The sequence below is a fragment of the Colossoma macropomum genome, unplaced genomic scaffold (genome assembly GCF_904425465.1).
Source record: "Colossoma macropomum unplaced genomic scaffold, Colossoma_macropomum, whole genome shotgun sequence".
Lineage (NCBI taxonomy): Eukaryota > Metazoa > Chordata > Actinopteri > Characiformes > Serrasalmidae > Colossoma > Colossoma macropomum.
In genome coordinates, this window is record NW_023494793.1 from 27,220,606 (window position 1) to 27,232,688 (window position 12,083).

Sequence of the window (12,083 nt, forward strand, 5' to 3'; positions counted from 1 at the left end):
AACGTGGCAACATTTGCAGTCGGCAGGTCAATGGGGTTGGTTACGTAACACTGGACATTCCTAACCAGTGCTGTCAGAAGCTAATCTACTGTTATAAACTGCTCTCCACTAAGAGACTGACTCTGAGGGCCTACTATAAGTACTGTACAGTCTTATAGGTTAACCACAGCACTACTTTACCTAGAACACTATTGGAAACCCAGCCAACAGTGTTCCCACCCTGAGGTGTCAAAAGTTTAAGCTACTACTATCTATTTACTGATGTGAATGCCTCATTACAGACATGTAAACAGCTTGACTGACTTCTCTGGAACTTGCTCCTCACAGACACAACAACTACACAAAGTTTTCAAAAACTTAACTGATGTGCTTTGTTTTGTCTGCTTCCCTGAAGACGAGTGATGTACAGATTTGGAGTGACAAATGTAAGCCTCAAATCGCGTCAGTGTTACAAGAAAGCAAAAGTTTTATACTCAAGTTAATGCCTTAAAATCCCAGGCTTATATCCTAGGGCTTATTATTCAGTAACTACATGGGCTATGACAGAAACTGCCCGAGTTATTCTTTAGTCAAAGAATTGTGTAATAAGTGTTTGGATCAGCTGGTCATTTTATTATGGTCATGATTAATATGGTCATGATTATTCGATTAAACTTGATTACTTGATGATTACTTGGTAATTTACATGCACATCTGGTCTCTCTTACAGTAATAAACACAGCCTGATGAACACACTCATATCATTTTACTAGTGTTTTTAAGTCGATTTTAATTGTCTGGACCTTTTGAACAATTGCAATTAATTCATTGCAAAAGCCATTAGCATTACTCGAGCGATTGTGTTACATGCAAAAAGTCAAATATATATATATGAACTCAGCTGTTCTTGAGTTTCTGTTGGAACATTCATGCACATGGTAGTTCAGGTAAAGGCTGTAGTGTGCTTGGCTGCACGTGGGGATTACTGGCTGGCCTCCTTCCAACTGATATCATGTTTCGACACGAGATTTCATCATCAGCGACCAAGAGGCACCTTCATGCCTCGTAAGACCTCAATGTAACATCTGCTGATGAGAACATGCACAGTCCTTTAGGCTTGGGCTTTGGGCAAAGTTTCAACCTTAATCTTATTCTTTTACGATAACCTGTAGCAATGTGCTATGTGCAATGTGAACTTGGCTGAATTATGAATTATATAATGGTATAACAATACATGGAATCACATTGAAAAGTGAATCCAAAATAAAAAAAAAGGTTTTATTGTGTTCCTTTTACCAGCAATACACAGGAAAACAGGCAATCTGGAGGGGAAAAAATTAAGAATGTCTCTGTAGAAAGAAAAGAAAAAAAGGAAAAGAAAAAAATTACCCAAGGCATTAAAAAACAACAACTTTCATTAGATTACAATAGTAATCAAAATCTACGTCACCATCTTTGGCCTTGGATGACTCCACCAGTAAATATTTGTGCGTTAGCTTCTGACTTGGAAGGTTGCTGTATTGTCCGATTATGTTTGTTTAAGATGGCCAGCTGGTAAGATAAAAGCAGAAAACTCCCCCAAAACCACACACACACACACACACACACACACACACGCCTCGAACTTCGGACATGTGCAACAGCCAAAATACTGTTTATAAATAGCTTAAAAACCATTAGCTTAAAAAAGGTACATAAAAACACAGTTAAAGTCATTCCCAGAAATGTAAGTACCACCAAAGTTTTAGGCAAATCATTTTGCATGATATCTGTATACTAATGTTCTATGGGTTCAAGCCATAACAGTTCGCTTGTACAAGATTGTGTTGCAAAATAGTCCTCTGTATTGACATTAATGATAATTTACTTTTCATTCTAAATATTGGTTTGAAAATCACTCAGTATGTCAGTATGTAACAACTCAACTACATCTGTGAAAGTGTTTATGGAATCCTAAAATGAAGCAGCAGTGGGTTATGTGTGTTTCAAAGTTGTTGTGTGTTCTCTTTAATCCAGAGGTTCTGGAGGTGCATCCAGCAGTTCAAACATGTCATCGATGACCTGCCATAAGCAGTTGTTTAGGGGGAAGTCGTTGTCCACTAGGTTGACCAGGAAATAGTTGTCGTGGATGTACTGAATAATCATTCGTGAAGGTGACTCTTCCTCATACAGCTTTCCCCACTGCTCGATCCACAGTGCAAATGCCTCGTCCTGCAGAAAGGAAAGGAAAAAATAAATAAATAAATAAAAAATCCAAGCTCAAGCGATTTGCCTTTCAAATTATCTTAACAGCAGCAACCAGCCTGTCCTTGGAAGCTGGATAATAAAGATAAGAGGGCTTAGAAGCAGAATGTGAACATGTAAAGGTGTGTGTGTACTTTTATTAGGAATTCCTACTTTGTGGCTACACTCATTGTTGTCCATTTAATTGCGGCCTACTTACCACAGAGTTCTGCAATTACAGACTGTAGTCCACCTGTTTCTCTGCTTAACTTGTTACCTTTGTTCACCCCATTGCTGGAGTTTAAATTACTAATGTCACTGCCGAGCTGAGAACAACTGCCAAAAATATCCAGTTAGTAGCATCCTGTGGCCAGAAACTGACCACCGATGAAGAACTAAATTAGGGGTCTTTGAATACAGACCTTGAATCCAATCTCTGGTCCTGGATCTTCAGTCACTGGTAGGTATGACACTACCATTTAAATATTAATGATTTTAAAATCCAGAACCAGAAACTGGATTCACAGTCTGGATTTGAAGATCACTGGGCTCTTCTCTGGACAGTGAGAGTGGGCAGTAAGTGGACACAGTGTTGAAAACTCCAGCAGCACTAATGTATGTGATCCACTTGTACCAGCACAACACACACTAATACGCCGCCACCATGTCAGTGTCACTGCAGTGCTGAGAATGAGCCACCATCCAAATAGTACCTGCTCAGTGGTGATTCTGTGAGGGTACTGACCATTGAAGAACTGGGTTAAAAGGTATATACAGGAGCAGCTAGTAAAAATGGGCTAGTAGGGCTAAGCTCTCCCTCTATTTCAAAGAAAAAAGGCATCCCAATTGTCTAACTTGCTGTTAACAAGCGACTAGAAGCTAATCATTATGGACTTTTCAGGACCCAAGAACAGCAGCACCACCAAACAGCAGTGAGAAAAATAAGGACTGGCCAAGATGGGCTGATTTATATCAAGCCCAAAGTTGTAGATTCACAGTATCTCTGATTCTGTGTCAAATGCATTGTGACAATTTACCTGTAGTGAAATGCCCCTTGATTTGTTGGTCATTTGGGCAAATTTTTTAAGGCTGTGATGCCCAGCTCCCCATTCCTGCAGTCTGCAGTCAGTAGTAGCTGGGGCAGTTCTATGAACTTTTGTGAAGTGGAATATAGTCAAACTGTGAGCATGTGATTACATGGCAGTGTTTAAATCTGAAACATTTTAGCCAATTTCTATCACTGCAATAATTCTTATTTCCTTTATGGGATCTGCAGTATTATGTTAGCACTATGCCGACATTTGAAGCTTATAATTGCGTGTAACAGACATTCAGGTAAGACATTTTTTTTACTGTGTACATTAGAATTGACTAGAATATTCAGTCTTCATTTCACAATGTACACTCATGTCACTAGATATTTCCTTACCTTCCAGTACATAAAGCTGACTGGATCCACCACCGTTGGTTGAATAATCTCTCTGCCTGGGAAAATTCCCCAAGTTACAGCATTGGGTTGCATATCATGGGCATTTGTTATGTTCTTGCCCTGAACAGAAGTAACAACAGAAGTAAAAATTATGTAAAGAGTAAGATCACACAAACAGGGAAAGTTTAATGTTAATACGGACTGAATGGTTCAGGTGTATCTTACCTGCACGTTGACAATGTGATAGTTCACACGGGGTTCATATTTCTTCAACACTTTTAGAAGTGCGCTTACATTTTCACTTGATGTGAAAAATTCCAGGTATGCCTGCCAAAAAAAAAAAAAAATTTTCACTATATTGTATTTGACCTCTTGTTCACCCATTTCTGAAAAAATGATGCTATACAATATAAATTGTCTGACTAAACCTCATTACTCATTGTTGTGGGTTCTATCTCCAAAAAAAACCCCAGCAAATCCAGTTACAAAAGCATATCAAATAGCCTGGTAACTTTTTTAAAATATTTTTTTTTCCTGAAGAGTAATGAGGGCTATTAGGCAAAGCTGGTGAAAGCAGAGAAATTCCCCAAAGCAAAATAAGTCTCCTACCTTTTGGAAGACGTATCCTCCTGGAGGGCCCCAGCCCACAATGGGGTCTGAAGAAGGCTTGCCATTAATGTTGGGCTGAGAGTTGATGGTAAGGACACCTCTGCGATTCACCTTCTCCAGTTCCTCCTTAAGCATGTTCGTTTCTGGAGCCAGAGGGTCATCGTTCCATGGCAGACACCTCACCTGGAAGAATGTGACAAAAGACATTTAGCTCTTACTACATTTCCAATGATTTACTACATATGGAAAACCACTGATACATACAAGTATAAGGAAAGTGTGCAGGGTAAGCACACACTGTAGAAATTCAGTGCTAATTTATGTAGTTTATCTAGACTAAACTCTATGCTAATATGTACTATACAGGGAAAGAACCTGGAATCTCTTTCAGTATACCTTGTGTCCACTCTGATTGGGCTGTGACGTGATGTAGTTAGTGAAGACTTCATACACGCTCTCCTCGCTGGTTAACTCTTCTCCCCACATCTTTAATAAGGCCTCTTTAGGGGACTTACTCTTTAGGTAGAACAAATAGTAATCTGTCAGCTCGCCAAAGGCTGGAGATGATGAGTTACCCCTGAGAAAGAAGCAAGTTGTAGAACAGGCTTGTGAGATTGTGTGCCATATACTGTTGTCAAATCCTGCCCTGTAGCCATCAACAATTGATGATGGTACTGTGATGGGGGCATGGTGGCAGGCAAGCATGTTGCTGAAAAAGAAAAAAATAAATAAAAAATGAAATAAAAAATACATAAAAAACCACCATAACTTTGTTGCTATGGTTTGGTCTCTGGTAGCTCTGCTTTACCATGCTGTAACTGTAACATTTCTTTACTGCTACTGCAGCCTAAAATTGTTATTGTTAACTACAATTACAACAATGTCAATATCACTTAAGTCCTGATTCATGTTTCATGAGAGAAGCAATTCTGCAGTAAAAGGCTGCATCACGGCTTTATCAGCTTATCAATAACAACGGCTGTGCTTTGCACTGCTACAGAATGTTCTGAAACAAGATGGGACAGCGGATATGAACGTAGACTGCACATTAAAACATCCTAAAGAAAATGATTAAGACAGACATGACTATTTCTGTGCACCTTAAATGGCGCATTTTCGTATCATCCAACTTGATTGGCCACTGCAAAAGACGCGACTATTGGTGATTCATGATTCTATTGTCAATCTGCTCGATTGCAGCGCAGTGTCATAAGTAACTGCACCCACCATGTTTTTTTGTTTTGACCCTGTATAGAGCACACTGGATAATGAGAATAACAAATGGATTTTTTTTAATTTTTTAAATTTAGAGGTACATTCATGTCTATATATTGCCCTCACAGTCCTTTTTGTTAAATACCCTGTAAATTAAAGCTGACAATCTCAACTTATTCAAGAATGTAATGCCTATTGCAAATTGTATCACAAGATTCCATTACATTTGGTTACATTATGCATGAAACACAAATTTGAAGCGCTCTTTCTAATAATGAAAATACACTACTTCTCACAAGAAAACCAAATGGAATGTTTGCCAAGGAGTTTGATATTACATAATAAAATACAATTCTGGTAGATTAAATCCATTTAAATCAGCTAGATACCATCTTCCATTGGGGAAATCATCCCAGTCCTGAGTTCTGTAGATGTAGCTTTTGGGCCGTGAGGCCCAGAAGATCGGTCTGACATCCTCCACCTTCCGTTTGGGATGTGCACTGAGAGCCCATGGCAAAGGTCGCCTTAAAAATAGATCATATAAGGATTGATTATGTACCACATCAAATTGTTTAGATACATTCACTCATTAAATTAAAAAAAATAAACCACTTTTATATTGCAGGACAAAACCAGGTCTAACCTCTATGGCTACTTGCATAAAACATTTTAAATATTTAAGTACTTCAGGGACGAATGTACTTCAGCTAATGGGTGTACTTAAGAGAATTAAACTTCACAACTGCTCTTCTTAATTGTTTTGCAGCACTGTCACAAAAAAATCTTGCTTACCAGAGTGAATTTAACACCCGTAAGTATTTTCTTTATTAGCCGATTTAGTATTTCCCTGTAGTGATGTTTTACAAGTTTTAAGACTCACCGGGGGTCCTCTGCCCACAAGCCTAGCTGTCTGAGCACTTCTATAGTGGCCACTTCTCTGTTGAGTGTGTATATGTGGAGGCCAGGCACTTCCCCGCTGGCTAGCAGCACCTTGCACATCTCCACTGCGTGATGGATGCCATAGTTCCGGATAGCATCATCGTTGTCCTTGATAGGCTCAATCACCTGCATTATCTCCTCTGGCACCTCCAGTTTGGACAGCTTGACCAGCTGCCGTAAGGAGTGGTAACCCTGTGAGGGAGAAGATGATGAGTGTATGTTGAGTTTTACTTACATACAGTAAAATCATTAGTGATTACACTACGCAAACTAGGGCTGCTACCAACAACTATGCCTATAAATGAAGCAACTATTGTTCATTTAAGAACTATTATACTCTGTTTTTTGCACTGACATCATTCAAACTTTTATGACAATTGATTTCGTCTGTAACAAAAAAAATAAATAAATAAATAATTATAACAGCAGTAACAATTTAAAAAAAAACAGAAACTATATTATCCCCAATTTCAAATCTTTTAAAATTACTGCATGAATGAAAAATGTCTTTTTTAAAGTAAACGATACTTCTGGATCAGATGTCAGAGAAAAAAGAAAAATCTGATCTAATCCTCTAACAAATCCACCCTGAAATACAACCTCACTTTGCACAAATTCAAATTTACCCAATTTCCACTTACCACAGATGTAACAGATCATCTGAGACACATCTGGAGCCCAAATTTGGCTTCTATATTTTAGACCTGGAGCAGCATAGCTAACACTGCCCCAGACCAATTCTGTAAAAATACATCTTCTAGAATCACTTTTTGGTTTTGTGCCATCTCCAACAACCCATCTCATCAACATCATTGGCATTGTTGACATCTAATTGCACCCTTAATGTAAACTGAACACAATACTGTAAGAATTGATTCTGTTGGTCATTTTGCTGTGCATGACCGTGTTTAAAACATCCTATTCATGGTAGTCAGAGAGCTTAGGTACATACAATAAAGTGAAATGCATTATGGACATAAACCAATAAAGCAGCTATAAGAGATAGTATGCCTCTTATGCTATAACTGTCCTGGGCAAATAACAATTGCTTAAGCGTCATCTATAAGTAAAATAATTAATCAGGAAAGCATTTCTTCATGCGTGTTTTTCATCTGTAGGTGTGTTACTAAGCATCGAGTTTATCTAACTCCAAGACAAACTGTTCATCTTAATAAGTGACTGCTTTCAGTACCTGTATGGGGAAGATTCCAGGTAGAATGGGGCAGGTGATGCCAATGGCTCTGCAGTCCTTGATAAATTTGAGGAAAGTCTCTGCTCTGAAAAAGAGCTGCGTCACGATGAAGTGCGCTCCTGCATCCACTTTCTCTTTCAAGTGTTTCAGGTCCTCTTCATAGCTCTCAGCCTCAGGGTGCCCAGTTGGGTATCCTACAATTAGGTAATGAGCATATTTGGCATATTTGATTTTACAAATAAACAAACAAACAAACAAACAAAAAAACTAACTCTTAAATGTCAGGAATGATTAACAATGCACATCATCAAAAAAAATAAACCACATAAATTAAAATGAATTAAAGTCACAATTAAGATGCAAAAACACAAATATTTTTCTAAATGCTTACCAGCGACACAGATGTCAAAGTAATCATCAAATTCATGGCGGATGTGCTTCACTAGGTCTGTAGCGTAGCTGAATCCTCCCTCTTCTTCCTCCCAGTCTGCTCCTATAGGATCTGGACAGACATTTTCATGTTCAACTATACTTCCTTCTTATTCATAAATTTTGACAATATGTGATGTGAAAAGCGTCAAATACATGAACACACTGTCATCAAAATCACTGAAATGATAACTTTATAGGAGAGGAATAAAGATTCTTAGCTTTTATGTATATTAATGTTAACTAGGTAAAGTATATACATTGGCAACAAAACAATAACAATAATGATGCTGATTTCACCTTCAGTCTTAAATCATCATGAATCTTACCTCCTCTTAATGCCATAATATTCTTCAGCCCCAATCGCTTGGCTTTGTTGAGATGAGCTGTGATTTTCTCTTTCGTCTGTTTGCAGCACGTCAGGTGCAGGATGCTCTCCAGTCCACAGTAATTAACCGCCGTGCTGGCGATCATCATTGAGGACGTCTCTTTGTCTGAGCCGGGGTCTCCTGCCGGATGCCACGTTATGTCTATGAAGAGGGGTCCGCCGGATCCCATGCGGTCAAACCTGAAGTACATGAGCACAAACGAATTTAGCTAGTTGCAGTGCAAAGTCAGGCACTCCACTCCTACAGTCCTGTCCTATAGCACCGCTGCCCTGCACATTTAGTGTTTTCCCTGCTCTGAGCACACTCACTTCCAATCAGGAAAGTTTAGAGAAAACTGTCTACTTTTTCCTCCCTTTATTACTATTTATTTCTTGTCCTTATTTAACAATAAGATGAAATCACGTATAACTTCATTAATTCTGGTCTTGTAGGGCTGCAGTCCAGCACAGCTTTGTCACTGTCCTGCGCTAATACATCTACTAAACCTGGTAATTAACTGGTGCGTTGAATCATGTGTGTTAAAGCAGGGAAATCGCTAAACTGTGCTGGACTCCGAGATGACAAGAGATGACCCCTGGTGTGCAGTATGATGATATGATAGCATTTCATGTGAAATCAGATATACATATAAAAAAGGAAATACAGAAAAAAAAACAACTAAAACGTGAAAGAAGGCCAGGCCTGCAGATTTGATGGAAACGATGACATACAGTTCCCTCATGGTCTAAGAATGCAAGCTCACCTGGCTATCAGATTGACCGCCCCTCCGGCTGTGCGAGGGGGGAAGAACTCAAGAGAGAACCACTGGTCCCCGGACTCTATTCTCCTCCTCATCTTATCCCGCAGTCGGTCAGTACGGTCTGCGTCCAGCACTGGGGTGGAACACCTGGAGCTCTCCTTGGAGCTCTCTCCGCTGTTGCTCCCCCCGCTGGAGTCACTTTTACATGTCTGCCAGCCAGTGTCCACTCTTTGGTTGACCATGTTACCTACAGACAGAGCAGCACAGCATTAACTGGATGTGATTAGGAGAAAACGTTTATATCTGCCTGAACCCTAATATCACTGAAGCACATATATTAAAGCAAACTTTCTTCACAAGCAAATGCTTACTAACTTCAATAAAGTAAGCCTACCTACTGTACAACTTTCTAATGAAACTAATTTCCCATTTGAGTCACTCTTACACAGCTGCCAGCTGGGGCCCAATCACTGGTTGACCATATTACCTATAACCACAGCAGCAAACCTTTAACTAGATGTGGTTAGGAGAATATGTTTATATGTAACTGATCCTAAGTATCACTGGAGCCTGAGCACAACACTGGTGCACATATTAAAAGCAAAAAACACTGACTAGAATGTAGCTGAAGGAAATAACATTGCTATACTGTCTTCAGTCAGAAGCAGAGCCATACAGTATTGAAAAAAATCAATATCACAATAATTCCCCAATGTCTCATGGAAGCAGATGATTTTTTAGTCAGCATTAATAAAGTTAATGAACTAAAAGAATGACTTAGAACCTGACATAGCTTGTACTGACTGGACTCTTCTGCAATGGTGTTTGTATTATGCTATTGAAATTATGCTAAACTCTAAGTTAAACTCCTACACAGTATCGTAAATGTTTCCAAGAAAAAAAGGCTACTTGTTTAACTTTCTTTTTTTAGAATGTTATTTTAAAACAATCTGAATGTCAACAATCTCAGCGAATGACAGATTGCACATTACCGTCAAGTCCTGAATATCATGAGTAAAGAGTAGGGCTGGGCAATAAGACAACATATTTCATTATCGTGATAAATTATGTCACAATACAATCTGCTTGTCTGAACATATCATGGATATGGTCGGTACTGACCAACACCGTGTTTCATTGTAAAGGAGCAAAATTAGTCCCGTTTAACTGGATTTAGTGCAACACAGTATGCAAAATATTGAATAAAAATCATTGCGATCCCAGTTTTTGACAGTATTTATTAAAAAGTGGGACTACTGTTTCTTTTTCTGTTACAACTGATCAGAGGTCTAAAAATACAAATATCATGACATATTGTGTATAACAAAAATTTCCTAAAGTACGCAATATTATATTTTTGCCATATCACCCACCTTTAAAGTGCACGAAATAGAAATAAAAAATTAAAAATGAACTGTTTGGCAACAAAAACACTGCTTTTCACAAGCATTATGTCATGGATATAATGTTCATTATATATCAGATATGTCCGTAAAAATATGGCTAAATGTATCGCCAAAACTGAAAAGCAACATCGTACTGTGTTAATACCGGTACTGACGATATATCGCCCAGCTCCAGCAACGGGTTCGCCAGCTATGAAGTGGGTCCGTTTATATAAGCAGTAATAAGGAAACGTTGCTGAAATTCCATGCTTTGTCTGTTACGCTGAGCACCAACGCACAGTCTACTGCTTGTCTGCGGCACATAGTGAAGTAAGTTAACATCATTACTATTCTTAGTCAGCGAGGACCACGTTATTCTCCTAACAATAGCGAGATACAACCTAACCAGCCTAACTGACTAGTTTCTGCATTCATTACCTACTACTGCAGATAAATAACCGCAAAGAAAACTGACACTGAGCAGCTATTCTAGATGTGCGTTACTTTCAGTGGGAATTTAAAACCCCCACAAAGACGGCAAAGAGGGAGGGTCCATGTGCTGCGGCTGCAGCTACGCCGGCGAGAGCGCTAGCTAAAGTTAGCACAGAAAGCTACTGCGAAAGCTGATTTGGCCTCAACGAGCTTTAACTGAAGTGGAAATGATAAAAGACGGCCTGTTACCTCAGAGTTTTCTCTAATGTCCACAAAAAAACAACAACTAAGGAGAATCCCGTACCCGGAAGGTTCAGCATCCAACGAACGAGCAGAATAAGAGAAGAACGTGAGTTATAGTAGCAGAGGTAAAGGGGCGGGGCGACGAGTTCACAAGCCACGTCCATGCTGAGGGTACATTCAACACAGAGCAGCTGCAATGTTTTATTTAACACCGACGCAACGCTCAGTCAGTACACGTGTTGTGTATACCTGTGTGCGTTTTATTCTTTGGGCTTGATTATGGGTTTAGAGGGCCAGTGTGTTGAAGGCTCCGATTATAGATATGGGTTTAACTACAGGTTCTGCTTTAACTAAAGCAATGCATTCATATAATAGACGTGTAGGCTATGCAGAGAGAAGAGTAAGAAAGATCCATGTATTTCGCAGAGTAGTGATTGTCTAACTGGAATGTCCTCACCTCTCCTCCTGATCAGGCTTGAAATTGGAATTAAAGTTAGCTATATGACTAAGAGGTATCCGCTTTTATGAAACAAAAGTGTCCCCCAGATTCCTGTACATGTGTGACATTATGACTTCAATGTATTCTGTTCTTCTGAATATTTTATTCTGGTTTTGCCTGTTAATCTGTTTTGATCTTTGATCTTGTTTTTATTTAACGTGTGCATTATTATTTTATTATGTTGATTATGTTTGTTGACAATGTTTTAGAGTCTGTGGGTGACTTAAAAGACGCTTATTAATACAATTCTATTATTGTTACAGGTTGTTCATGATTTCTTGAGTTCTTTTCTCGTTTTCGGTCATTTCATTTGGTCTGTTCATTACATAAGTTAGTTGGTATATGTTGTATTGTGTAATGACAATTCTCGTCATTCTCTTT

General features: G+C 38.9%; 1 protein-coding gene and 1 long non-coding RNA gene across 3 annotated transcripts; both read right to left on the minus strand.

Moving 5' to 3' along the window:
• Positions 1-740: 740 nt before the first annotated feature.
• Positions 741-1,557, minus strand: LOC118813598. Its single transcript, XR_005007658.1, has 2 exons — positions 1,430-1,557; positions 741-1,064 (listed from the first exon to the last, which is right to left on the minus strand). It is a non-coding gene; the product is annotated as an uncharacterized LOC118813598 (long non-coding RNA).
• Positions 1,558-1,566: 9 nt separating this feature from the next.
• Positions 1,567-11,367, minus strand: mthfr (methylenetetrahydrofolate reductase (NAD(P)H)). 2 transcript variants are annotated; one of them, XM_036579017.1, is made up of 12 exons: positions 11,265-11,367; positions 9,147-9,390; positions 8,345-8,583; positions 7,978-8,088; positions 7,587-7,780; positions 6,336-6,586; positions 5,845-5,979; positions 4,637-4,817; positions 4,241-4,423; positions 3,857-3,958; positions 3,632-3,751; positions 1,567-2,190 (listed from the first exon to the last, which is right to left on the minus strand). In XM_036579017.1, exons 1-12 carry the CDS (start codon positions 11,365-11,367, stop codon positions 1,987-1,989), a joined length of 2,067 nt encoding a protein of 688 aa, XP_036434910.1. In that variant the 3' UTR covers positions 1,567-1,986. The 2 variants fall into 2 exon arrangements, with proteins under 2 accessions (XP_036434910.1, XP_036434912.1); XM_036579019.1 differs by having other exon boundaries at positions 1,987-2,190; positions 11,210-11,316.
• Positions 11,368-12,083: the final 716 nt, after the last annotated feature.

Excerpts from the sequence above, each read along its gene's own strand:
- mthfr (XM_036579017.1), bottom strand. The coding sequence starts at position 11,367 with ATGGACGTGGCTTGTGAACTCGTCGCCCCGCCCCTTTACCTCTGCTAC. Across the intron at positions 4,818-5,844 it reads GATTTCCCCAATGGAAGATG|GGGTAACTCATCATCTCCAG; the intron begins GTATCTAGCTGA and ends CTTCTTTCTCAG. Across the intron at positions 2,191-3,631 it reads TCAGCTTTATGTACTGGAAG|GACGAGGCATTTGCACTGTG; the intron begins GTAAGGAAATAT and ends TCCTTTCTGCAG.